Source organism: Trachemys scripta, chromosome 1, assembly GCF_013100865.1.
Source record: "Trachemys scripta elegans isolate TJP31775 chromosome 1, CAS_Tse_1.0, whole genome shotgun sequence".
Lineage (NCBI taxonomy): Eukaryota > Metazoa > Chordata > Testudines > Emydidae > Trachemys > Trachemys scripta.
The window spans coordinates 340344020-340371799 of record NC_048298.1 but is presented as its reverse complement, the minus strand read 5'-3'; the positions used below and the strand labels follow the sequence as shown (position 1 = coordinate 340371799).

The following is a 27780-nucleotide window of genomic DNA, read 5'->3' as shown; positions in this document are numbered from 1 at the left end:
TGGGAGGCGGGCTATCCCCACAGAGCAATGGCTGCCGGGGGTGGTTAGCGCATATTCTGGGGGCGGGTGGACGAAAACTCCACGCCCCTGTGCGAGTCAGCCCCGCCCCTCCGCTCAGGCCCCGCCCCTGCTGGGACGGAGCGGTCGCCTCCCGCGCTCCCTGTGCGTCGTGAGGTCACTTCCGGCGCGGCGGCGGATAAGCGGCCCCGTGCGGCTGCTGCGGCCTCTTTTGCCTCGCGCAGCGCAAGATGGCGGACACGCAGGTCAGGGCTCCGCGCCGGGGGCGGGAAGCGGTTTGCTCGGCTCCCGCGGGGGGGATGGGGCGCGTGGGGCAGCCCGGTGTGTGACCCCTCCCCCCGCCGGGGCCGGGCCGGGCCAGCGGGGCCTAGGGGCGGCGGGACGAGCCCCTGGGCCGCGTGCGGGGACGAGCGCTGCCCACGCGCCTGGCGGCTCGGGCCCGGCCCCCGCTGCCGGGGGGGGGCCCCCCCCCGGCCGGGGGGGGGCCACGCAGGGCCTTGGGCTGGTTTAACGGCCCCCGCGGGTGGGGGGGGGGGTGTCACCCAGCCTGGCTGCCCGGCGGAGACCAGCCCCCGGGTACCACGTCCCCAGCGCCTCTCCGAGCTGGTCTGCACCGGGGACGGGCATGGGCAGAGCCCCGTCTCCCGGGTGTCACTACAGCGGTGACCTGGTAGCGTTGTAAGTGTGCCCATCAGCGTAGAGAGGGTCTCTTAGCCCCCTGGTGTGACACCGCTGTGTTGAGGGGTTCCGTGCAGAACACACCGCAGGCGGGCGGTATGGGGTGCATGGTTTTGGTGATTTTCTTCATCTTAACTTCGCTTTTTTTTGGTCTTTCCCAAACAGACTGAGAGGGCTTATCAGAAACAGCCTACCATCTTCCAGAACAAGAAGCGGGTGCTTCTGGGAGAGGGAGGCAAGGAGAAACTCCCCCGTTACTACAAGAACATTGGCCTGGGCTTCAAGACTCCCAAAGAGGTATAAGTTTGTGTGTGAATAAAAGTGAACCAAGCCACAGCTGGTCCTAGTTCTGGCTTGCTGGTCTTTTGGGGTGACTCATGAATTTGTCCTTTGTATGGGAGAGAGGGGCGGGGAAAATGGTTGAAGCTTTAAGGAACACTCGTTAAACCTTTTAATATCTTTTCATGAAGATTAGTATAGAAATGGTATTAAGTTTGGGCTAGAAGAATAAAATCCAATAGGATAGAGAAGTTCAGCCGCAGATCGTCAATGGCCAGACTGTTTCTGTCAAAATAGCAGGTTAACAGCCAGTGAATAATCCAGGAGGTTTGAAAAGCAATTTCTACAAACTTCAGGGTGGTTCTTTTCCTTGCTGACATGTGATGTTTTTTCTCACGATGGTCTTCCAAGTCCCACAGGTGAAGGGGCTTTGACGACAGTTGCCGAGTGGCCTTGCTGATGTCAGTTCATACAGACAGGAATAAAGGAGGCGATGTGCCTCAGACTTACAGTACTAGTCCTGTTGTAGCACCCAAACTTGCTTTCGGGGGGCGGGGGCAACAAGTTTTCATTGATGGTAGATTTCTGCAGCACTCTCTAACTTTTTAGCTCCAAAGCGCTGATGTCTGGTTTCTCTGTTTTCAGGCCATTGAGGGCACCTACATTGACAAGAAATGCCCGTTCACTGGTAATGTCTCTATTCGTGGTCGTATCCTGTCAGGTAAGGACTAAGAAACACTTCTGTTCTGTGAGTAGAATTGTTACTTTGGATACATTTTGAAACCTTTTGGTTACCTGAACACCCTGCAGGGAATGGCATTTGGAGGCCTGTGTGAGTAGAGCTGTTTAGGGTCTGGATCTATCAGTTAAATGAAATGTAGGCATATGAGCGTATTAATGGGAAACAGGGTTGTTTGGAATTTGCATAGACTAGAGCAGGCTGCAGATGTCCTTGAGTCTGAGAGTGCTGGAACTGGAGACCCTAGCATATGGGGTTATTGAAATGGCTACCGCCTTTAATGTGCAACCCACTCTTTATGATCTCAAATCCCAAGACCCTAAATGCCTCCTTTGGGTTTGTATGCTCCCTACCGGAAATTAATTGCCATTTCCCCTTTTCACTGTTGCTATGGTCCTGAGCTGCAAATGATGCTATTCTCACGATGGTCTTCCAAGTCTCATGGTGAAGGGACTGTGACGACACTGCCAAATGGCTTTGCTGATGCCTGGCAAAAGGACCCAGGAGACAGTGGCTGTATCCTTCTAGAGAGCTGCTGCCTCTTATTTTAGGAGAAGCTCTTTACACTGACATAGAACTGTTTTGATTGACTCAGATAGTGAGGAGAACATCAACTTCAGGGGGCAGTTGCTGGTGAAAAATACATGCAGAGGCTACAAACTTGCTAATGTTGCCCAAAATTCTCTGATACCATCCTTGAAATTTAAATATGGAGTAATCCATTTCTAATCTATAGTGGATTATGGAGAGCTAATCAATCATTACCACGTATTAGGAATAACTATTTAGCTGCCATCTTCTGAATGTAATACAGGGTAGGATCAAGGGGCATGTTGCACCTTTGTTAATGTGTGAAGGAGGATGGGTAAAGCAGGGGGGCATGTAATCAATAGCTCCAAGTATAGGGTCCTATTGAAAATTCCAGGGAAAGGTACGGGACAAGTCTCCATCTGTCTCCAATCTGTACAATCAAGGTTGATGGTTTAAGCTTTGTAAGGAGTTATGCAAGTGCACTGTACTGGATTTATTTTACTATAAACCATTGGTAAGTTATAAGATAGCATGATAGGAAAATTTACCATATAATCTTGAAGGTCCCCTGCCTCAGTCTATATTGCCTAAGTCTTACTCTCCAGACAGGAGCTTCTTTTGGGAAGTCTCTGGCCTTATTTATACTAGGAGGCTTTTGCCATTGTACTTGTACTGTTGTATCTAAACTTGCAAAGCCCTTCTAGTGTGGATGCAATTATACCCGTTCTCTGAACCAGCAAAATTATACTGGCATAAGCACAGTTATACTAGTATGTGTCTGCACTGGCTGATACCAGCAAAGCTGTGTTGGTTTTAAATTAAAAAAATACTGTGACCAGCGTAACTATACTGGAATAACTTTGTAGACCAGGCCTCAGTAAAATGTTAACTTCTGCTTAAACACCACAACTAAGAGTGCTTGACATTCTTTCCCGCGCCACCCTCCTTATTCCTGCAGGTGTGGTTACCAAGATGAAGATGCAGCGTACCATCGTCATCCGCAGGGATTACTTACACTATATCCGCAAGTACAACCGTTTTGAGAAACGCCACAAGAACATGTCCGTACATCTCTCCCCCTGCTTCAGGTGAGCAGAGGAGCAGAGGAGAGGGGGCTACACTGTCTAGCAGTGATTTGAAGGGAAGAGCACAGCACCTCTAATCTGAGCACTGATCACACTGTACATGGGTCATGACATTGTCAGTCTGTACCATTCACTAACCGATAGGAGCCCTGCAGTCTACGGGCCCCAGAATGCAATGATGGGCACAAGACGAGGAGTCAGGGTACTTGTATTAATCCATTCTGATGTATACTATGACCATGGGCAAGCTGGTTATCTTCTACCTCCATTTTCTTATGGGTAAAATGGGAAATCACATACCTGTCTTGCTAGCTTGGTGTTAAGGTTAAAGCGTGCACATGCTTCGAAGTTGAGAAGTGCTGCACGTGCTATACTATGCTCAGTCTCAACCCAAACAGAAAGCTGTTCAGATCAAAGGGGGAGCACGAGATACCCAGAATTGTAGTTGGTGACTGCACTTCTATCTAGAAAGGTAAATGAAGTGAGTCAGCACTAAAACTACATGGGCTGTGCTTTTGCCATTCCTGACCTAGAGCCTGTTTGGTGGTGGTGATGTCTAAACTCACGATGGTCTGCAGAGCCCCCTGTGGTGAAGGGGGACTGCTGAAAATGCCAGTCTGGCAATGCTGAACCATAAAACATGTTCTGGTCTGGCTGCCCCTAGTCTCAAATGCTTCTCTGTGCAGGTACTTTCTAGCAAACTGTCAAACCTGTATATATAGGGAAGTTTATAAAGTGAGCTGTATGCTTGTGACCTGTGTCCAGTTAGTAAATGTCAAAGATTTTACAAGTTTTCCTGGGAGGAAGCCTTCTTGCGGTATTTAAGACAGGGAACTTAGACCTGGTCTACACTGGGGGGTGGGGCGGGGGATCGATCTAAGATGCATCGACTTCAGCTACACTATTCTCGTAGCTGAAGGTGCATATCTTAAATCGACTTAGAATCCCTTACTTCGCGTCCTCGCGGCGCAGGATCGACAGCCACTGTTCCCCCCTTGACTCCGCTTCCGCCTCTCGCCATGGCCCTCTTGGTGCTGTCTGACTTATTCTGTGATCTTGAGTAAGTCACTTCATCTCTTTTCCTTTATCCCTCAGTAACCAGGGATTACTTATCTCCCTCTCTGGAGATTGTGAAGCTTCATAAGTATTTATAAAGCTCTTTGAGATTCTTGGAAGAAAGGTACTAGAGCATAATATAGGGAACCTTTCTAATGACATGTGAAGATAAATGTACCAAGAGTAGGGTGTGGGGGTCCTGTAGCTTGAACAACACTCTGATCCTCATGTCTCTGAGGGGTCCTGGACTACCTAGGTGAGGATTGCAAGAGACACACCTGGTCTTTGCCTGGGTGATGTGTCCTCAAGCACTTGTTTTTAATTCTGATTAATATTCTCCTGTGGGACCTTTGTGTACTATCTGTCTTGCATATTGGAGCTTGCTTCACACATGCCAAAACCAAAGGCTAGAGATATCCTCCATCCTGGTTTAGCAATGAATGGAGGACCTCTCACTTAACTGAAAGCAAATGCCACCTGTTTGGCATTTAAATAACAGCAGAAGGTACCTTAAATACTTTAGATTTATGAGACCTGTTTCTCTGTGTTGTCTTGTTCCGTTGCATTTAGTCTCTTCAGGGCGGTGCTGGCACACATCTGTGCTGCAGGAACAAATTTCTGGTGGCAAAGAATCTGCTGTTTAGCTATCTAAAAGCAGCTCTGCTTTTTTCCAGGGATGTCCAGATTGGGGATATTGTGACTGTGGGGGAATGCCGTCCCCTCAGCAAGACAGTCCGATTCAACGTCCTCAAGGTCACAAAGGCTGCCGGCACCAAGAAGCAGTTCCAGAAGTTTTAAAGGCGACAAATGGATGATCAGGATGAATAAAAGTTTTGTAAAAGTCTGTTCAGTTTGTGATCTGAAATGAGCAGGGATGGCATGCTAAGGGGCATGAGACTGCAGGACTCTAGAAAAGGAAAGTGGCCTTGCTCCAGCTCCTAGGTATCTCCAGGAGTGCTACATGGGCACATCTCTGTTCTAAGTGCTTAAAAAGAGGTGGGGAGGAGGGCTTTGTACAAAGACATGAATGGATTTTGGCTTCACTGTAGGACTCCTCTTTCCACATAGAAATCTTTGCTTGCTCCATGGTACCAGCCAGCTGAACAATGCATTGAGATTTCAGTGAGAGCTGGGGTGTTCCATTTTTAGTGCATCTCTTCTCCCAAGTGTTTTTGTATTTGGAATGAAATATGTATCAAAAGCCTTTAAAAGTGTATTCACTTCCTTTTTCAATCAGGCTTCACTTCTCCCTGTCCTAGCCCTGCTAGTTCAAGACTTTCATAGTCTTCTGTGAAAGTCCAAACAAGATGAAAATTTCTTGTATCAAAAAACAGGCTTTCTTTAAAAAAAAAAAAAAATGGATGTGCTTTTGGTACAGTAAAACCTCAGTTATTCACCTTGAGAATGGAGGTTGTTCATAAGTGAAATGTTTGTAACTCTGAACAAAATTTTATGGTGGTTCTTTCAAAAGTTTACAAATGAACATTGCCTCAATACAGCTTTGAAACTTTACTATGCAGAAGAGAAATGCTTGTAATCTAATTTAAGTGAAACAAGCAAACAGTTCCTTGCCTTGTCAAATCTTTTTTACTTTTCTTTTTTAGTAGTTTACATTTAACACTACAGTATTTGCTTTTGTCTTTGCTGGTGCCTGGCTGCCCTCTTCTGGCTTTAAATGAGGTGATTAACTGAGATTTTACTGTATATTGATGCTAAAAGCTCACTTACCCAGTTCCTACATATCCCTGCCAAAAATTGGAATGCTGCAAGCCACTGGCTGTAGATTAAACTTTGTATAAAATTTCATCCTTCTGTGAAAGGCAAGACTGCTCACATTAGGGTTAGTATTGCTTCTCTTGCTCTCTCTAGCCCAGGGGTGGGCAAACTTTTTGGCCTGAGGGCCACAGCAAAATTCCTAAACTGCTGTGCCTCCCTAAATTGCCTGCCCCTTTCTCACCTGCTGTCCCTCTCAGAACCCCTCACCCATCCAATCCCCCCCTACTCCTTGGTCCCTGGCGCCCCCCTACCCAATCCTCTGGCTCCCTGTCACCTGACTGCCCCAACTTCTATCCACCCCCCTGATGTGCCCCTCAGGATGACCACAAGTATCCAACTGCCCCCTTAACATGCCGCTCAGAGCACCAGGCCTGGCAGCTGTGCCACCCCCCCCCCCCGCCGCAGCCTGACATGCAGTCTGGAGTAGCAGGGCAGGCCAGCGGCTCTCGCAGCCCTGCCCACCAGAGCGCTGGTCATATGGCAAGCTGGGGGGGCGGGGGCGGGCGCTGGCCTCCACATCCAGGAGCTCAAGGGCAGGGCAGGAAGGTCCTGTGGGCCATAATTCGCCCACCTATGCTGTAGCCTAATGACTGTTCTGCTTTGGATAAATATTTAGTTAGTGGGTGAGAGAAGGGACGCCTATAGTCCAGTGGTTGGGAGACCCTCGCACATAACTAAGGCATTTGGAGGTTTGTAGTTTCTGGAGGGACTATGGGAATTGTGTGCTGTGATAAGGCATGCTGGGAAAAAGCCCAGTAATATAAACTGCCTCTCATAAAAGGTAGAGAAAAAGGTGTTGGGCTTCTGTCACAGGCAGACCATGGGGTCAGACACCCTGAGGGTGGAGTGGTGTAAACTGTGGGAAGAGAAAAAGGAAAGATTGCACAGTCAGCCTGTTGTATTACTTTTAGAACAGTGGTTCACAAACTTAACCTGAGAACCCTTTCACTAAAATGTCAAGTCTTGCGAACCCACTCCTAAAAATGAATATTTCCAGGTATTTTCTTCTTTACTTGAGTATAAATTATAAAAGCAGTGATCTTGGAAATATAAAATTTGTTTTTGTGACATGCTTATTACACACTATTATTAATTATTAATCATTACAGAATTTGTATTACATTATGAAAATGGCAACACTCTTCAAGATCTCACTTTCGTAGCTTGTATCACTTTGTATAAGCCTGTTATAAGAAAAGGCTCCTATGTTTCAGCAAGCAGTATCAGCTGTGAAGCAGCATGAAAGTATTTAAGAAGCCAACTCAAAGAGTTCCTCCTACACAAGGAGCAGTCCAGGCAAACAACGCATGTTACAACAAAGCTTAAACTTGTTCATAATTTTAAAAACAAAACCAGCTGCCAATTTAATTTTAAAAACAGCAAAAAATATCCACCTCCCTTTCCATTTCTTATAAGGAGTTTTGATGTTTAAATCTCCTCAGTGTGATAGATAAACTTGCTTTGAGCTGCTTAGCTATTGGAAGTCCGGGGGCTCTGGGCTGCGGGCTCTGGGCTGTAGGCCCTGTGCTGCCCGCGGTCCCTAGGGACAGCTCTGTCCACCATTAGGGATTTTTTTTCCGGGAACCCCCTATACCATTTCACAAATCCCCAGGGGTTCACGATCCCCAGTTTGGGAACCACTGCTTTAGAGGGGTTATGTGGGCCTAAAGAGTCAACGGTGTTAACATGACCCTGTGTCTATCCTCCCGAACTCCCCTTTTTTGTTTTTTTAAGGACTCTGAAAGGAAGTGATCATGGGGGAAATAGCCCATCCATTTATCATTTTGCTCACCAATTAGGTGTAATTTCTGATAAACCAGTTTTGCTCTGTTGATTTCCAGTCTCCCACTTTTGTTTAAAAAGCACAATCTTAACACACCCCTTGAGTTATATCAGGAAGCCTTTTTGTTGAAATGAATTAAGTTCTTTTTGCACCTTCTTCCCTGACAGTTTATTGTTAAAGGTTATTGTGACATATTAAGAACAGTTAGTTTTCACAGCTGAGCTCACAACTAGGCTAGATCTGTAGGCCCGGTTATCACAAAAGACCCGATGCCTGATTCATTGTTGAGGGCCCCAAGGCTGGCTCAGGTGAAAGGGAATACCCAGCAGTGCTAGCTCTCCCAATGTTTTTACAGTGGGGATTTTAGCTGGGCTGGAGCCCTGTGCCTGCTCACTCCATGGGCAGGCCTCGGGCTGCATCCCGTCCTAGCTGCTGCAGGCAAAGGTCTCTCCCATCAGCAATCAAAGCCATTCTTGGGGGTCTAAAGAGCCCAGCAGCTCAGCATAGCTTCTGCTCTGTAAACTGGATGCACTGGTGTGACTGAAAGCCACACCTGGATAATTAGAGGTCTCTTAGCCTGACACTGACCCTGGGCAAAACAATGGGTGGCTGATATGGGACTCAGTTAACAAAGATATAAAGGATAGTAATGTAACTAATGCCCGTCAATGTGGATTTATGAAAATGAATCATAGAATCATAGAATATCAGGGTTGGAAGGGACCTCAGGAGGTCATCTAGTCCAACCCCCTGCTCAAAGCAGGACCAACCCCCAACTAAATCATCCTAGCCAGGGCTTTGTCAAGCCAGGCCTTAAAAACCTCTAAGGATAGAGATTCCACCACCTCCCTAGGAAACCCATTCCAGTGCTTCATCACTCTCCTAGTGAAAAAGTTTTTCTTAATATCCTCCTTAATATCCTAAACCTCCCCCACTGCAACTTGAGACCATTACTCTTGTCAAACTAGATTTTTTTAAAACGAGATTAACTGGTTGATAAAGGAAATAGTGTTGATGTAATATACTTAGACCTCTGTAAGGCAGTTGACTTGGTGCTGCAAGACATTTTGATTAAAAAATTAAAAGAATACAAAATCAACATGGCACACATTCAATTAATTCAAAACTGGCTAATAGATAGGTCTCAAAATGTAATGGGAAATCATCACTGAGTAGGTATTTTTCTAGTGGGGTCCAGCACAGATCAGTTCGTAGCCCTACTATGCTATTTAACACTTTTATCAATGAGCTGGAAGCAAACATAAAATCATCCCTGATGAAGTTTGCAGAAAATGCAAAAATTCGGGAAGAGGACAATGAAGAGGACAATGAAACAGCCCTGCAAGCCTGAGTCGGCTGGCATGGGCCAGCCATGCGTGTCTAGTTGCTGTGTAGACATATCCAAAAGCTCCATTGATAGGGGGCCCAAGTCCCGGACAACGAGGCACCATTCACCTGTGTCTCAGCCTGCCCTGAAGACAAACAATCCTATTCCATCCCCTAGGTAACCATGCAGCACATAGGGGAAACTGAGGCACATATAGGAGTCATAAAAAATATTACAGAAAATTCCCGCTTTGTCACAAACACGAGTGAATTCAGAGTGATGAAAGTGGGGAGAGGATATCAGCAGTTATGCTTGGGGCTGGCATGCATGTGAGTGGGGCATCAGGCTGTCTCCCTTTGAAGGTAGAACCAAGTGCCTCCTGCTGTGAGGTGTTTTGCCTATGGAGCAGGTGCCGTGGATTCACGCTGGGCCACTGCTTCATAGATTCATGGAGTTTAAGGCCAGAAGGGACTACAGAGCCCTTTAGTACTTGGGATTTTCTCCCCAGAAAGGTCTTTACACACTGTAACCAAGTCACCTCTCAATCTCCTGTTTGATAAGCTAAACAGACTGAGCTCTTTAAATCTCTCTCGCTATACAGGCACGACTCCAGTCCTCAAATAATTGTTGTGGCTCTTTTCTTCCCCTCTCCAATTAATCACCCTCTCTGTAAAATACGGACACCAGAACTGGATTCAGTATCCATCACCGAAGCCCCCTACAGATGTAAAAATCACTTCCCTGCTCCTACTCGCTTCTGCGATTTATACATCCACAGGCCACATTAGCCCTTTGTTCCACAGCATCGCACCGGGAGCTCATGCCGGGTTGCTTGGCCACGCTGTCGTAAGTCCTTTTCAGTCACTGCTTTCCAGGATACAGTCTCCCATGCTGTGTCTGTGGCCCTGTGGCTCTTTCCGGGTCAGGCGGGGAATCAGAGGCAATGGCTTCTCCCCTGAAGTCCCAGACAGGTTCGCTCTCTGCAGTGCTGGGAGAACTCAGGGCTGCCCTGCCTCGCAGCCGGAATCTGGGCCCCTCCTGGCTGGCGCAAACTATCAGGGAGCCATCGGAGGTTATTGCTTTACAGACGCTGAGACAAAGCCCCCAGGAGGGGACACCCTGTGCACAGGAATCTCTGCCTGGGGGAACTGGCTGGATGGCCTTCGAAGGAGGGAGCCCCAGTCTGGCCTAGATTTGGAGGTACCTGAGCACCCGCTCCCGGATCTCCCTGGTCCTCACCCCATACACGATGGGGTTCAGCATGGGTGGGAACAGGAGGTAGAGGTTGGCCAGGATGATGTGGATAGGGGGAGCCACGCGCTGGCCAAAGCGGTGCGTGAAGAAGGAGAAGAGGGCCGGGGTGTAGGAGATCAGGATGACACAGATGTGGGAGCTGCAGGTACCAAAGGCCTTGAGCCGGGCCTCCCGGGACGAGAGGCGCAGGACGGCCCGGACAATCAGGAAATAGGAAAGACCGATAAACAGCAGGTCCCCACCTATGACTAGCAATGCTGCGCTGAGGCCGTAGGCATGATTAACGCTGGTGTCTCCACAGGCCAGCTTCACCACAGCCATGTGCTCGCAGTAGGTGTGCGGGATGACGTTGGTCCGGCAGAAGGACAGCCTCTTAATCAGAAAGGGGCAGGGGCTCATGAGCACCGTCCCCCTGGCTACGGCCGCCATGCCCAGCTTGGCAACGAGGCGGCCGGTGAAGACAGAGCTATAGTGCAAGGGAGCGCAGATGGCCACGTAGCGATCCAGGGCCATGGCCAGCAGCACAGCTGACTCCATCATGGAGAGGGAGTGAATGAAGAACATCTGGGCCAGGCAGGCCCCAGCGTTGATCTCCCTGTCCTGAAACCAGAAGATGCAGAGCAATTTCGGCAGGGTGCAGGTGGAGGCACCCAGGTCGATGGCTGCCAGCATGCAGAGGAAATAGCACATGGGTCGGTGCAGGGCTGGCTCTGTGGCAATGACGAGGAGAATAGCACAGTTCCCGACGACGATCACCACGTACATCGTGCACACGGGCACCGAGATCCAGACGTGAGCTTCTTCCAGCCCGGGGATGCCCAGCAGCAGGAATGTGGCCGGGTTCGAAGACGTCAGGTTGGCAGAAGCCATGGCCGGTCCCTGGTTCTCCAGCTGTGTTCACTGAAGCTCATGCTGCCTGTGAATAAGGACGCAATAAATCAGGGAGGAGAGACCGAGCCAAGGGAGAGGCCGGTTCTGTATGGACGCTGCCCGGTGCTGCTCTCGGCACCCTGTGCACTTGGCATTGCTGTCCCCGGAGGAAGCAAGAATAAGGGCCGAGGAGTCTGAGCCCAGCAGCACCAGGTCTCCTAGTTTCTATGGTCTCAGCGAAGTTCATCATAGCGAGGGTGATGCTGGAGGGACCCAGCAGCTAGACCTGCTCTTAGCCTCACATATAGAGTAAGCCCCACGCAGGGAAAGGAATTACTTAGGGTGGTAATACCTGCTGAGATCTTGGTCTGGAACTGCGGTGTAACTGACCAGACTGTGTGGCATGGGATGACTCTATTCTTGTCTATATAGAACATGGCAGGGAAGGGATGAGACATGTGAGACAAGGGGAATAAGGATCACATGGGGAATTACAGATCAGTCAGCTTCACTTCAGTACCAGGAAAGACACTGGAGCAATTAATCAAGCAAATAATTTGCAAACATCTAGAAGATAATAAGGTGATAAGTAACAGTTAACGTGGATTTGTCAAGAACAAATCATGTCAAACCAACCTAATAGCTTTCTTTGACAGAGTAACAAGCCTTGTAGGTGGAGGGAAGTGGTAGATGTGGTATATCTTGACTTTAGTAAGGTTTCTGATACTGTTTCCCATGACCTTCTCATAAACAAACTAGGGAAATACAACCTAGATGGAGCTACTATGAGGTGGGTGCAGAACCGGTTGGAAAACCATTCCCACAGAGTAGCTATCAGTGGTTCACAGTCAAGCTGTGCATATCCAGTGGGGTCCCGCAGGGATTGGTTCCGAGTCTGGTTCTGTTCAATATCTTCATCAATGATTTAGATAATGTCTTAGAGAGGACACTTAGAGACGATACCAAACTCAGAGGGGTTGCAAGTGTTTTGGAGGATAATATTAAAATTCAAAATGATTTGGACAAATTGCTGAAGTGGTCTGAAGTAAATAGGATGAAATTCAATTAGGACAAATACGAAGTACTCCACTTAGGAAGGAACAATCAATTGTACACATAATAAATGGGAAATGACTGCCTTGGAAGGAGTACGGCAGAAAGGGATCTAGAGATCATAGTGGACCACAAGCTAAATATGAGTCAACAATGTAACTCTGTTGCAAAAAAAAGCAAACATCATTCTGGGATCTATTAGCAGGAGTGTTGTAAGCAAGGCACAAGAAGTAATTCTTCTACTCTATGCTGCACTGATTAGGCCTCAACTGGAATATTGTGTCCAGTTCTGGGTGTCACATTTCAGGAAGGATGTGCACAAATTGGAGAGAGTCCAGAGAAGAGCAAGAAAAATGATTAAAGCTCTAGAAAGCATGACTTATGAGGGGAGATTGAAAGGGTTGCATTTGGTTAGCCTGGAGAAGAGAAAACTGAGGGGCAACATGATAACAGTTTTCAAGTACATAAAAGGTTGTTACAAGGAGGAGGGAGTAAAATTGTTCTCCTTAACCTCTGAGGATAGGACAAGAAGCAATGGGCTTAAACTGCAGCAAGGGCAGTTTAGGTTGAACATTAGGAAAAACTTCCTAACTGTCAGAGTGGTTAAACACTGGAATAAATTGCCTGGGAGGTTGTGGAATCTCCATCACTGGAGATGTTTAAAAGCAGGTTAGCCATATACCTGCCAGGATGGTCTAGATAATACTTAGTCCTGCCATGAATGCAGGGGACTGGAGTAGATGACCTCTTGATGTCCCTTCCAGTCCTACGATTCTATGATGCTATGTGTTGTGTGCATCGTGGGGCTCCATGTTTAATATCCTCCGGTAACATTCCTGGGTGCAGGTACAGTCCTGCCCAACCCCCCCAGCTCTGCTGGGGCTCTCAGCTGTCAGCTTTTACAGCTGCACCCGCAAAGGGCCTCAAATACAGAGTGTGATTTCCTGAAAGGACCTGCAGAGGGGTGTGTATGATATAGCTGGGCACCAGGAAAGAGGCTGCCAGGGTAATACAGCCTGTTCTCAGCGGCAAGTTCCCTCCCTGTACCCAGTGCCAAGAAAAAGGAGAACCCTCACCAAAGCAAGTCTTCACCCCCAGCCCCGGCTTCCGCTCCCTGACATACAGTCTCCTCTGTGTGAGCATGGGGGCTAGTTCCCTGGGTGTCGGCCCAGGTGGATTTTCTGTCCCCATTAATTGGCTGAATTCTGTCCTTAATTATACCATGTCACCCACTGACTCCAAAGGGGTCACACAGTGGAAGTGAGACAATAGTCTGGCCTGGTGTATTGTTAGATCTCCATTTACACACTGGGCAGAGCTGCGTCTGCGTCTGAGGGATGCGTCTGTCAGGGGATGTCGCTCTGGTCCATATAACTGACCTTCCTTTCCCCATCCCCTGCAGTAGCACAGGAAAAACCTAACCCCAGCCTGAGCTCCAGGACACCCAGAATGCCACTGATGGAGATGGATCTTACCTCGGTGCAAATAACAAGGAGGGAGGGGGGTTATTTACAGGGGTACAAGGCAGGTGCCTGGGAGGAATAGGGTGAAATTAGGGAAGAGAACATGTGGCTGAAGTTAATGAGAACTTGATGCAAGTGGAATCAATCGAGCTGTGGGATTATATCCCAGGAGAAGTGGTGGGGTCCATATAACACAGGGCAGTTTAAACTAGGCTGGTCAATGCACTAAGATATGTAATAGGGACCAGTCCGGCCCTTGCCTCGGGAGGTTTTCTGTCTCTCTTATGATCGGAAAATTGCCCTCCAAACAGTGGTTCCCTCTCTGGACACTGCAGCAGAGACACAGTTAATCCACAGCATTAGTGAATTAAATACTAGCCGAGTAACCAATACAAAGGACTCACCAGGCTCTGAGGCAGCAGCAGGGAAGGAAAGGTGTTTGTGGGGCGACAGACGCCTTTCTCCTAGAGGAAACCATCTGGACAAATCTTCCCTTTACAGGGCTTCGGTAGCAGAGATATTTATAACTGCCATGTGAAATCCCTATGGAACATCCTCACCAGCTGAGGTCTCCCCAGTGCTCAGTGCTTCCTCTTGAGATTGGCTCTGGGCTTGGGGAATTATGGGGAACTCTGTCTCTAGGTACATGCTGGGGACCCCAGTGTCTGTGCAGATCGCATGGGACACACACGGCTGCACTGCATAGCTAGCACAGATTTACAAAGGTAGGGAAATCCAATGGCTGGACGCTAAAGCTAGACAAATTCAGGACAGAATAAGGTGGAATGTTTTGAGAGTGAGGCTAGTTAACCATCGGAATCCGTAATTTGAAGTCTTGAAAAACATGCTTGATAATGAAAGACTCAAGTCAATCCTTGTATATATAAACAAGGGAATCTCAAGTAGGAGTAAGGAGGTTATACTACCTCTTTTATTTGGCCTGGGTGCTATCACTACTTATAATATCGGTTCCTGTTCTGGTGTCCACAATTCAAATAGGATGTTGATACGTTGGAGAAGATTCAAAGAGCCGCTAGAATTTTAATCACTGGAAAATCTGCCTTATAGTGAGAGACTCCAGGAGCCCAATCTTTTTAGCTTAACAAAGAGAAAGTTAAGGGGTGATTTGATCACAGTCTGTAAGTACTTACATGCAGAGAAAGAACACGTATGCACTCACACATCCCACCCTGTGGCCCCAGGCAAGGAAAGCCTAAATATCTTCTTGCTACATAGGGGACACTGTGCTGTAAAAATCCTGGAGGGGAAAGAAAGATACTGCTGCAAGAGAAGAACATAGTGAATGATGCTTATCACCTGTCCATTAATTAATGAGTTGGCCAGTTCATATGGGCTGTACAGCCCTCTACTGGTGGAAATTGGACTGACTACTGTGTGCCAAAGGCACTATACAGCTAATAGCTAATAATAACAGTGATTCTCCATTATTTACTATGGGCTAGGCACTCTCCACACCCACACAAGAAAACAATCCCCACCCTAGCTAGTGGCGTTCTGTTACTTTTTTTGTTGGGTCTGTTCTGTAGAAGGTGACTTCTGGGTACCCTTCTGGCTCTGTCAATCTGTTTTTTCACTTCACCAGGTGGATACTGTAGTTTTAAGAGCACTTGATAGAGATCCTGAAGGTGTTTGTCTCTGTCTTTTTCTCACTAACCGTCACCTACAGCCCTCAACTAAAACCTCTTAAGTGCATTATCAAGCATCTACAACCTATCCTGAAGGACGATCCCTCGCTCTCACAGACCTTGGGAAACAGGCCAGTCCTTGCTTACAGACAGCCCCCCAACCTGAAGCAAATACTCACCAGCAACTACACACCACACAACAAAAACACTAACCCAGGAACCAAATCCTGTAACAAACCCCGGTGCCAACTCTGTCCGCATATCTATTCAAAGGACAGCATCATAGGACCTAACCACATCAGCCACACCATCAGGGGCTCGTTCACCTGCACATCTACCAATGTGATATATGCCATCATGTGCCAGCAATGCCCCTCTGCCATGTACATTGGCCAGACCAGACAGTCTCTATGCAACAGAATAAATGGACACAAATCTGACATCAAAAATTATAACATTCAAAAACCAGTCGGAGAACACTTCAGTCTCCCTGGACACTCAATAACAGACTTACAAATAGCAATTCTTCAACAACAAAAACAGACTCCAACGAGAAACTGCAGAACTGGAATTAATTTGCAAACTGGACACCATCAAATTAGGCCTGAATAACTACTAGGAGTGGATGGGTCACTACAAAAACTAATTCCCCCTGCTGATACTCACACCTTCTTGTCAACTGTTTGAAATGGGCCACCTTGGTTACATTGGCCTCATTAGCACCACAAAAGTGATTTCCACCCCTTCTTGTCAACTGTTGAGAATAGTTCACTTCCACCTTAATTGAACTGGCTCATTAGCACTGACCCCCCACTTACACTGACCCCCCACTTGGTAAGGCAACTCCCATCTTTTCATATGCTGTGTATTTATACCTCCCTACTGTATTTTCCACTCCATGCATCTGATGAAGTGGGTTCTAGCCCACAAAAGCTTATGCCCAAATAAATTTGCTAGTCTCTAAGGTGTCACAAGGACTCCTTGTTGTTTTTGCTGATACAGACTAACGCGGCTACCACTCTGAAATCTTATCCTTGTGTTGCTCTCCTGGATGGAGATGGAAAACATGTCTCAGCTTGCCCCTTTCCCAGAAGCCAGTGATTGATTGTTCCTCCAGTGAGTTGCATACCCTAATTTTAAGTATTTGTGGCAATGGGGATTTCCTTGGGAGATGATTTCTCAGGCTGCCCCAACTCACTGCCAGATTATTTCTCATGATACTCGGCATAATTTCCCACATCCCTGATGTGGGCTGTGTGCAGGTTGATGTGCCCAGATGCAGGGAACTGGAACTCATCCCCAGCAGCGCCTCCTGATGACCTGCAATGATATGGACCTAGAACAGGTCATCTTCATCCTAGTTGGCATCCTTGGGCTGGAGACCTTTCCCTGCTGGATTGCCATCCGGCTCTGCTCCATGTGGGTCCTGGTCCTACTAGGGAACTGCACAATGCTGCTCATCATCAAGACAGAGGTGAGCCTCCGCACGCCCATGTACTTTTCCTCTCTATGCTGGCCATCAATGACCCAGTGATCACCACCTCCCCCCTGCCCAAAATGCTCAGCACCCTCAGACTGGGCTCCCAGGAGATCAGCTTCAACACTTGCCTGCTGCAGATGTATTTCACCCACACCTTCCCCATCATCAAGTCTGGCACCCTCTTGGCCACAGCCTGTGACTGATATGTTGCCATCTGCTGCCTGCTCCAGTACGCCACCACCCTCAGCAACCCAGCTGTTGTCAAGATGGGGTTGGTAGCAGCAACAGCAGGGGGAGTGATCCTGGTGATTCCCTGCCCTGTCCTCACCTTGAGGCTGCCCTACTACTTCCGGCAGGTCATCCCACACACCCACTGCGAGCCCACAGCCGGGGTGAAGCTGGCATGTACAGACACCAGAGTGGGCCGGGTCTATGGTATCTCCGTGGCGCTGCTGGTGGTGGGGCTGGACATGATACTTGTTGCCGCCTCCTACTCCATCATCCTAAGGGCTGTCTTCACGCTCTCATCGAGGGAGGCGAACAGTAAGGTCCTGGCAATGTGCGCAGCCCACCTCTGCACCCTTCTGGTTTTATGTACATCTGCCTTCTTCACCTTCCTGACCCACCGCATCAACAGAGACGTGCCCCCTTAGAGCCACATGCTGCTGGCCAGCCTCTACCTCCTGGTGCTGCCCCTGGTAAATCCGCTGGTGTATGGCGTGAAGACCAAGAAGATCCGTGACAGGGTGAGCAGCATTGTCCACCATGGCAAGAAGATAGCTTCAAAGCCTTAAAGCCTGGACTGTTACCACTGTGTCTCCAATACTGCCCCACTTGCACGTCTGTGTGTTCAATTGAGAACTTTTATTTAAAGGGAAAGGGAACCAAGGATGAGTTTGGGAAAACACCACACCCACGTTCAAAACATGCAGCCAGAAGCAAACCCGACCCCGCAGTGCGTTGGGCAGTGTCCTTTGCCTCAGTTTCCCCCCTTGCAGTGGGAAAGTCCAATGAATGAATGTCCCTTTAGCACATCACTGCCCTCTCCCTCGGCTGCACGGCACCCACAGTTGGCTGCCCCTGGTTAGTGAAGACCCAGGGGTGTGTTCCCAGCTGTTCACCTCCTACCCCAGGAGGGTGGGGGTGGAGCATTGAGCCACACCTCTGCTGCTACCTCTGCAACTGGCTCACAGCTGCTGCTGCTCTCTCTGGTGCCACTGCTTCTCTGCCACCACTCCCAGGCAGCGGGAAAGCCCATGGCCAGTGTAGCGTCTGTGCTGTTTTTCACTGTCCCCACACAGGATCTAAGGCTTAGCCCCTAGACCTGCTCAGCCGTGAGGACAGCTCTCAGAATCCCCAACCACAAACAAGGGCTCACAACTGAGTCTAATCAGCTCTGTCATTAAACACTGGTCAAATGGCTGGTTGGTTGGTTCCCTGGGATTTGGCATCCCTACCCCTTGCTTAGCAGGGTTGGTTTGGTTGAGGGTGACCCCCTCAATCAGGACAGGTCTGCACAGGTCTGCTTCCCGTCACTCACACAATAAGGATAACATTTCATTACCCTGCATTCAAACGCTAGTGTGATTTTAAACCCAAGCCAGCGGATCATTTTAGCAAGGCAGCTCCATCTGCGGCGCACTAGGCAAACACGGGCTGCTCCTGAAGCCTTTCCCCCAGCTCGTCACTAGGTGTCGAGGAGAGCTCATTCAGACCCCGTCTTTCAGAAAGACGTCAAATCTTCTTTTAAATTCTCCAAGTGCTGGCGGGTTCACCACCTCCCCAGGAAGCTGCTCCAATGTCTCAGTTACTCAGGAAATTGCATCTTATTACAAGGCTGAATTTCTCTAGCTTCAATTTCCAACCATTGGCTCTGCTAAAGAGCCTCTCGAGGGGCCGCAGGGGCTGGTGGCAGGGCTTTGGGGTTCATCTGCACCAACGAAACAGCTCATTAGCAGCCCTCTGCGACTCAGCCATAGGAACATAAGAACGGCCCTACTGGGTCAGACCAAAGGCCCATCTAGGCCAGGACCCTGTCTTCCAACAGTGGCCAATGGCAGGTGCCCCAGAGGGAATGAACAGAACAAGGAATCATCAAGTGATCCATCCCCTGTTGCTCATTCCCAGCTTCTGGCAAACAGAGGCTAGGGACACCATCCCTGACCATCCTGCTAATAGCCATTGATGGACCTATCCTCCATGAATTTATCTAGTGCTTTTTTGAACCCTGTTATAGTCTTGGCCTTCACAACATCCTCTGGCAAGGAGTTCCACAGGTTGACTGAATGTTGTGTGAAGAAATACTTCCTTTTATTTGTTTTAAACCTGCTGCCTATTAATTTAATTTGGTGACTCCTAGTTCTTGTGTTATGAGAAGTAGTAAACAACACTTCCTATCTACTTTCTCTACACCAGTCATGATTTTATAGACCTCAATCATATCTCTCCTTAGCCGTCTCTTTTCCAAGCTGAAAAGTCCCAGTCTTATTAATCTCTCCTCATGCGCCATGGTCGCTTTCATGACAGTGCTGCCCAAACCGGTTGCTAAAATAGACACTGATCCAGGAGAGCACATGTATGGCCCCATTGCTGTCATATCTGAGCTCTGCAACATACTTGTCCTCAAAACCTCTGTGAGGCAGGGCAGGGCTATTATCCCAGGTGGGGAACTGAGACACACAGAGGCTAACTAAGGGACTGGCCCAAGATCCCACAAGAAGCCTGTGGCAGAGTGGAGAACAAAGGCCTAGGCAAGTGCCCTAACCACTGGCCACTTCCCCTCTATGAGTGCATTCTGCAGCTCCTCTCTACACACAACAGGATTAAGCACGTCATTAAGCCCCAATGATTTTAGTGCAATTCGGGCATGTGCATCAAGTTAAACATACTTAAGTGTTCCCCCAAATAGGGACGCTTTCCTGAACTGGGTTTCTGACTGACCTGACAGGACTATTGCCCTCTCCTCCTTCAGACCACTCCTCAAGCAACCATGATGACTGTGAGCAACTCGCCAACTAGGTAAGGCTAAATGTGGAGCACCTGAGGGTAGTTGATGTACATTTAGAGGTATAGTTACATCCGTATGAAGTCCCACTGGGAGTAGCCAAGGGAGTCTTAGCTCCTTCGAAGTCAATGGGAGTCCTGTCATTGACTCACTGACTTCAATGGGGTCGGGGCTCCACCTTATACGCACGGGAGGACCTGGTTGCAGGATGGGCCCCTAATTTTGCCTTGTGATGGGTTCTTTGCAGTGCCATGCTGTTCGAGCTGTGTTTGGCAAAGCTAGTCCCCCACACTGTTAAAAGGCAGATTCAGAGCCTTTGTGACCATATTCATTTCATGCCACACCCTGAACTTCTTGGAACACTTGTGGGAGGAGCATGTATTAATGTATTGTTAAAGGGAGTGCTTCTCCCAAAGGGCACAAGCCATCATCTCAAACTGGGCATCGCTGGACCATGAAAAGGAAGCGTAAAGCAAATAAAAGAACAGAAGAGAAGGTGTTGTGGGGTTGTTTTTTCTTCTTAGAAATTGTGCATGAGAAATGTTATCAGGAAACCTGCAAGACAAAGAAACTGTTTGGAGTTTCTCTTGCCTGTGTATAATACGTAGATGCCATCAGCTAGTTCTTTCAGCCGACAAACCACAGGTTGTACTGTGTGTAAATGGTAAGGTTCAAGGGATTAGTCAAGCCAAATAAATATCATTTGGAATATAGGCGCTGACTTTTTGGTTCCCGGTGCGTGATCAACCCCTGCTCAATCCCGGACCCCACCCTCTCTCCACCCCTTCCCCCAAGCCTCCGCTTTGCCTCTTCCCACCCCCATTCCTCCCCCTCGCCTGCCTCTTCCTGCCCCTGCTCCTCCCCTTCCTCCCAGCACCTCCTGCACGCTGCGGAACAGCTGATTGTGGTGGGTGGGAAGTGTTGTGAGGGAGGGGGAGGTGCTGATCAGGGCGGCTGCCGGTGTGTGCTCAGCTCTCACCTTTTTTTCCCTACGGGTGCTCCAGCCCCAGAGCACCCACGGAATCAGTGCATGTGATTTGGAAATGGAAATCCAGCCTAAGTGAATCCAAAAGAAAGGGGCATAAATTAAAACAGGCCAGCGTCTGTGCGTTGCTTCCTCTTTGAAGGCTATAAACAGGGACAATTGCCAGCAGTTACAAGTTACCAAATGGCCCTTTGTGAGCAAGCACATTTATTTTTAAGGTGAAAGCATCACAGAGGAAACATTAAAAACCCAGGCATGCTAATAAGCATATCAAAGATCATATCCCCCAGCCCCCAAGCCTTTGATCACACTTCAAAGCCCACAAAGGGGTTACCAGTTAACAGCCTTAGCTCAGAACTCGCACCCCATGAATACCTCAATCTTTCCCTTATACAGCTTGGGCCTTTGTCCTTGAGCCTCAGGGATCAGGCAATCAGCACACAATGGACCCCTCCTCAGGGCATAGCTTCAAAACGCTGGGTTTTCGCATAATCAGGAAAGGGAAATTTGCATTCACTTCCTGGTAGAGATCCCCAGAAAACCACTCAGCCCTGTTTGCCCCCAAAACCCATTCTTATCTGGGCCACTGTTTAATATACTCCTTTGAAGTCATAGCACTTTCCAGGGTCCACATCCCATCTCCCCCCAGAGAGGTTACATGCAATTGCACTCCACAATCACACAGAAACTTTGCCTCTAATATGACGGACTCCAAAGCTACCTAAATGGTTTATTCCAAGGATATTGCAAGAAATTGTCATCTCTGTCACTGGGTGGGAATAGCCAGTGAAGGGCCGAGGAAGTGAAGACAAGTAGTTTGTGTTTGACGCCATAGCGAAGTGGGAGCTGGTGAACAGATGCAGAGACAGGCAACATGGTAAGGGCAACAGGCTAGGGGAAAGATCTTTGCAGCAGCATTCTGAATGGAGCTGAGTAGGGGTCAGACTGCATTTGTTAAGGCCAAAGACTGACGCCAGAGAAAAGGAGGCTGGAAATCAGGGAGGCTAAGGGCACTAGATCTGGGTTCTATTCCTCACTATGGTACTGAACGGCTGCAGGACATCGGGCACGTCACTTCCCCTCCCACGCTTTGTCTTGTCTTCTTCTGGGCAGGGACTGTCTTTGACTAATGTTTGGACAGCCTCCAGAACAAGGGGGCCCCTTTTTTTATTTGGGGCCTCTGGATGCTTCTGTACAATCCACATGACAGTCTCTTAAGCAAACGAGGGATATGTGTTCTAGATGAAATTACTCTAAGGTAGGTGCCCAACTGGTAGAAAGACTGCACTCAAAGACCATGGTTCACTGTCAAACTGGGATGACATATCTACTAGGGTCCTGCAGGGATCTGTCTTGGGTCCAATACTAATCAACATTTTCATCAATAACTTGGATAATGGAGTGGAGAATGTGCTTCTGGAATTTATGGACAACACTAACCTGGGAGGGGTGGCAAGCACTTTGGAGGACAGGATTAGAATTCAAAATGACCTTGACACATTACAGAATTGGTCTGAAATCAACCAGATGAAATTCAATAAAGAGAAGCACAAAATACTACACTTAGGAAGGAAAAAACGTTAAATGCACAACTACACAATGGAGAATAACTGGCTAAGCTGTCGTACTGCAGAAAATGGTCAGGAGGCTATAATGGGTCACAAATTAAATAGGAGTTAATAATGTGGTGCAGTTGCAAAAAAGGCTAGTATCATTCTGCGGGGTATTAACAGGAGTGTCGTACGTAAGCCACAGGAGGTAATTGTCCCACTCTATTCAGCACTGGTGAGTCCTCAGCCAGAGTATTGCACCCATTTCTGGGAGCCACGCGTTAAGAAAGATTTGGACAAATTGGACAGATTCCAGAGGAGAGCAACAAAAATGATAAAAGTTTTTAAAAACCTGACCTGTGAAGACAGATTAAAAAAACAACAACGAGCATATATAGTCTTGAGAAAAGAAGACTGAGATAGGACCAGGTAACCATATCCAAGTATGTGAAGGACTGTTATTAAGAGGACTTTGATCAATTGTTCTCCATGTCCACTGAAGGTGGGAAAATTAGTAATGGGCTTAATCTGCAGCCAGGGAGATTTAGATATTAGGAAAATCTGGTAACTCTAAGGGCAGTTAAGCTCTGCAATAGGCTTCAAAGGGAGATTGTAGAATCCCTATTACTGGAGGGTTTTAAGAACCGGTTAGACAAACCCCTGTCAGGGATGATCTAGGTTTTCTTGGCCTCAGCACAGGGGGCTGAACTAGATGACCTCTTGAGGTCCTTTTCATCCCTTCATTTTTATGATTCTGTGATTCTACATCTACATCTAGAATCCTGTGCTGCTAAACATTTACCCAGCTGTTAGAAGCATTTTACTGCTGATCTGAGCTAGGAATAAACTGCAAAGAATTCAAGGCTCTGTGAACAGCTTGATTCTTTGGGCAAAACTAATTTTGCAATTTTGTTTCCTGAAAATTTAAACTCACCATCTTCTGATTCAATTTGAGAAAGTAAGAAGTAGGACATTCGAGCTTACGGCAACCAGGTCTCTTTTACCGGGTTTTAGATGCCTAACATTAGGAATCCAGATTTGGGCTTCTTTCCTTTTTCATCAGAATTGCTCTCTGCTCCTTTCGCACAACCTCTCCGTATTTGTTTCTTGCGTGGCCCAGCCCTCGGTGCTCCGTTTCCCACCCTGGGTCTCTGTTGGATTGTTTCTCTCATCTCTGCGCTCACAGCAGTGTCTTCTAAGCAGAAAGAGTCCTAACAACATTCTCTTTCAAGCTGAACCTGCAGACCAACATGTCCATGGTAACAAAATCACATGCGGCAGATAACAGACACAATCACACCTACACACTTGGGGACCTGAGACTGGAAGCAGGCACCCTTTGGCTCCAAATCACAGACCTCTAGTACATGAGGTGAAAAAATAACAACATCCCCGGCAAGCCATGATAACATTAGGTCCAATAGCCTCTCTGTGGGCCCAGCTGGAGGAAGGCAATGTCACCTGCTCACTTTCAGCTTGTACATTACATCATGCCTGATGTGAAGCACAGCACGATGTAATGCTTTGGGATGACTCTGGGGCCTGCTCCTCATGTTCCATGTTATAATCCAAGGAGATATCTAGCAGCCAGGCGGGTCGTGAAAAGGGAGTTCAGGCTCAAACAGTTAATTTGCAGCTACACTTCACCACCTGAATCAGGGTTAAAGTCAGACTGACCCTGGGGCTCCCTACTGGCTTTGAGCCACCTGCTGGGATCCCCAGGGCGGGAGTATAAATATCCCTGTGTCTCAGCCCTGGTCAGTGCAGACTCCTCACCACCTGCTGCTCCCTGCACAGATCGCAGGCAGAGATTCCTCATTCCCGGCTGCGTCAGGAGCCTGGTGAGTCGATTGCATGAAACGCTTGGGTTCAGGGCAGCTCTCCGGCATTCAGCAGGGTTCGGGGGGATGCGGATAGTGATTAGAGAGGCAGGGATCTACAAAGGGGAGGGAAATGCCTTCGGGAGACGTCTAGGCCCAAAGCGGGGGGCATGTCACTTGCCCACCCAGGATACATAATATAGTGTCAGTGCCTGGCACACACAGCTGTTTTCTGACCTGCTCATTATCATTTAACATTTATATTAACAAAGGTGCCGGCTGGGCTTAGTGCCCCTTGTGCCATGTGCTGCGCAAACACATGCGAGAGAGAACGCAGTCCCTGCTCGGAGGAGCTTCCAGGCTGATCAATAACGTTGCCTCTTTTTGACCCAAACGGCCAGTCACATTTTGGGACCATTGGAAGTTCCAGTTCAAAGTAGAAGCTAAATCAGTGGTTCTCAAACTCGTTTGATCGGGCTCCCCTGCTTTGTGTCTGTAGTCCTTCATGCCCATCCCCCAAGTACATATTTTCCTACCCAGCTGTGAAGGCAGAGTGGAGAGCAGTGGCTGCTGGCTGGGCACCCGGCTGTGAAGGTGTAACCCGCACACCTCCTGGGTGTGGTGCTCTGTCCCATCTAGTGGCACTGAGGCCACTTAGAGAGCGGAGAGTAGGAGCCAGACTTAGCGAGAGCGATTAACGACTTTGCTCTACAGTCTGAGCTAATAGCCAGCTGGCTTTTAGCTCATGCGGTAGAGGCTCATGCACTAAGCTCCAGAGGTTGCCGGTTCGATCCTGCCCGCCGACGACCAGGGTCCATCCGCGTTACAAAGGCAGTGCTGCATCACTTAGTAAGGGTGGCAATGTGACATTTTTCACAGCAGACTCAGCACTCCATTGCCACCCTTACTTCTGCACTCCTGCTGCCCCCCGGGGGCTGACAACTGGAGCTCCACCACCTGGGGGGTGAGTGACTGGGGGGGAGAAGAGCCAGAACCCGGGTAGTGGGGCTCTGTTTGTCCCCTTCGTCCCCACCTCCTGGTTGTGCATGAGCCCCAGCCACCCAGGGCTGACAGCCAGAGCTATAAAAACAACCCACAGAGCTCGCTCCTCCCTTGACACGTTCCCGCAGCCTGCTCCATAGTTTGAGAACCACTGAGCTAAATAGATCAAGCTCCGCAAGTCTATCACTATAAGGCAGGTTTTCTAATCCTTTAATCATTCACGTGGCTTTGCTCTGAACCCTTTCCAACGTATCGACATCCTGCTTAAACTGTGGTACCAGAACTGGACACAGGATTCCAGCAGCTGTTGCACCAGTGCCAAATACAAGAGGTAAAATAACCTCTCTGCTCCTAATCTAGATTCCCATTTATGCATCCGAGAATTGCATTTGTCCTTTTGGCCACAGCGTTGCAGTGGGAGCTCATGGTCAGCTGATTATCCACCACGACCCCCAAATCTTTTTCAGAGTCACTGCTTGCCAGCAGAGAGTCCCACATCCTGTAAGTATGGCCTGCATGCTGTGTTACTAGATAGATACATTTACATCTAGCGTTTGCTTGCGCTCAGCTCACCAAGCGATCCAAATCAGCCTATATCATTGACCTGACCTCTTCCTTATTTACCCAATCGCTGTATCATCTGCCAACTTTATCAGCGATGATTTCAGGTTTTCTTTCAGGCCATTGATAAAAATGTGAAATAGCGTAGGGCCAAAAACTGATCCCTGTGGGATTCCACTAGAAACATACCCATTCGATGACGATTCCCTGTTTACATTACATTTGGAGACCTATTTGTTCAGCAGGTTTTTAGTCACTTGAAGTGTGCCATGTTCATTTTAGATCTTTCTAGTTTTTTAATCAAAATGTCATGAAGTATCAAGCCAAATGACTTACAGAAGTCTAAGTCTATTGCGTTAACATTATTACCTTTATCAACCAAACCAAAAAAAAGATATCAAGTTAGTTCGACAGGATCTGTTTTCTGTAAACCCATGTTGATTGACATTAATTATATTAAACTCCTTTATTAATTGAATCCCATATCAGCTGCTCCATTATCTCACCCGGGATCTATGTCAGACCTATAAGCCTATAATTACCCAGTCATCTCATTTACCCTTTTTAAATATGGTCACAACATTCGCTTTCTTCCAGTCTTCTGGAAATTCCCTGGCGTTCCAAGACATCTTGAAAATCAATATTAATGGTCCAGTGAACTCCTCAGCCAGCTTTTTTAAAACTCTTGATGGCAAGTTATGTGAAGCTGTTGATTTAAACATTTCTGTGGTTAGCATCTGCTGTTTAATGTCCTCCTGAGATTCTAGTGGAATGGAAAGGTTTCAGAGTAGCAGCCGTGTTAATTTGTATCTGTAAAAAGAACAGGAGTACTTGTGGCACCTTAGAGACTAACAAATTTATTAGAGCATAAGCTTTCGTGGACTACAGNCCTAACTTTGAGGACAAAAAACAAGCAAACAGATGGTGTAGTCACATTATATGGTAACACTCTTTCCATTCCACTAAAAAGAACAGGAGTACTTGTGGCACCTTAGAGACTAACAAATTTATTAGAGCATAAGCTTTCGTGGACTACAGAAGTGGGCTGTAGTCCACGAAAGCTTATGCTCTAATAAATTTGTTAGTCTCTAAGGTGCCACAAGTACTCCTGTTCTTTTTAGTGGAATGGAAAGAGTGTTACCATATAATGTGACTACACCATCTGTTTGCTTGTTTTTTGTCCTCAAAGTTAGGATAGGAATAGGATATTTCTTTCAATGCAACACAAATAGCCACAGAGTCTCTTGCTCTGATTGATAGACAAGGGACTTGGAGCCTGGACTGCCTGAGCTCTAGTCAGGACTCTGCCACTAACATCCTGCGTGGCCTTGGGTGAGTCCCTAAATCTCTCTATACCCCAGTTTTTAATCACCAGAACTTGTTAGTTTATTTAAATATTGTCCACATTAGTGGTTTTGCTATTTTTAGAGAAGTGCATGCAACCATGTGGAACAGTGCATACAACTGGCAAAGCAGGTGGAAGGAGGTCTAAGGTTTCCACTCCCTTCTGGCAAACTGCTGCTATGAATCCCACAACGTGCAAAGAGAAAAGTCCCAGAATACATAGAGCCCAGCAGTGAAGCAAAGCACCATGGGATACTCACCCAGAATGCTGAGCATTTACGCCCCCCAGCCATCTAGATGCACCGATACATACTGAATAAGAAAACAGTTGACAGTGTGCACACAGTCAGTGTAAACAAACTCAGTGCAAATGAACTCCCCTGTGTAGACAAGACCGAAAAGGACTGGAGTGTGGATTAAAGGAAAGTAGGTGTAACACCTCCTTGCCTGGCTCATCAGAACAGTTACCATCTGAA

General features: G+C 47.9%; 4 protein-coding genes and 3 non-coding genes across 7 annotated transcripts in view; 6 read left to right on the top strand and 1 right to left on the bottom strand.

Annotated features, from left to right (window-relative positions):
- Positions 1-27780, top strand: part of LOC117884602 (putative olfactory receptor 52P1) — a 65763-nt gene that overhangs the window by 15326 nt on the left and 22657 nt on the right. The window lies entirely within an intron of this gene.
- Positions 83-5230, top strand: RPS11 (ribosomal protein S11). Its single transcript, XM_034759301.1, has 5 exons — positions 83-263; positions 862-993; positions 1621-1696; positions 3204-3333; positions 5061-5230. The coding sequence occupies exons 1-5, from the start codon at positions 249-251 to the stop codon at positions 5182-5184; spliced, it is 477 nt and encodes a 158-aa protein (XP_034615192.1). The 5' UTR covers positions 83-248; the 3' UTR covers positions 5185-5230.
- Positions 1351-1444, top strand: LOC117871450. Its single transcript, XR_004644246.1, has one exon. It is a non-coding gene; the product is annotated as a small nucleolar RNA SNORD35 (small nucleolar RNA).
- LOC117871449 lies at positions 2117-2207 on the top strand. Its single transcript, XR_004644245.1, has one exon. It is a non-coding gene; the product is annotated as a small nucleolar RNA SNORD35 (small nucleolar RNA).
- On the top strand, positions 3875-3969 carry LOC117871448. Its single transcript, XR_004644244.1, has one exon. It is a non-coding gene; the product is annotated as a small nucleolar RNA SNORD35 (small nucleolar RNA).
- Positions 7091-11396, bottom strand: LOC117871373 (putative olfactory receptor 52P1). Its single transcript, XM_034759300.1, has 2 exons — positions 10477-11396; positions 7091-7124 (listed from the first exon to the last, which is right to left on the bottom strand). The coding sequence occupies exons 1-2, from the start codon at positions 11394-11396 to the stop codon at positions 7091-7093; spliced, it is 954 nt and encodes a 317-aa protein (XP_034615191.1).
- LOC117871375 (putative olfactory receptor 52P1) lies at positions 17238-17691 on the top strand. Its single transcript, XM_034759302.1, has one exon. It carries the CDS (start codon positions 17305-17307, stop codon positions 17689-17691), a length of 387 nt encoding a protein of 128 aa, XP_034615193.1. The 5' UTR covers positions 17238-17304.

Coding starts and splice junctions, on each gene's coding strand:
- LOC117871373 (XM_034759300.1), bottom strand. CDS start 11,396: ATGGCTTCTGCCAACCTGACGTCTTCGAACCCGGCCACATTCCTGCTG. Junction 7,125..10,476: donor ATCCGGGAGCGGGTGCTCAG/GTACCTCCAAAT, acceptor TGGGTTCGCAAG/ACTTGACATTTTAGTGAAAG.
- LOC117871375 (XM_034759302.1), top strand. CDS start 17,305: ATGGGGTTGGTAGCAGCAACAGCAGGGGGAGTGATCCTGGTGATTCCC.
- RPS11 (XM_034759301.1), top strand. Junction 1,697..3,203: donor TCGTGGTCGTATCCTGTCAG/GTAAGGACTAAG, acceptor TTATTCCTGCAG/GTGTGGTTACCAAGATGAAG. Junction 3,334..5,060: donor CATCTCTCCCCCTGCTTCAG/GTGAGCAGAGGA, acceptor GCTTTTTTCCAG/GGATGTCCAGATTGGGGATA.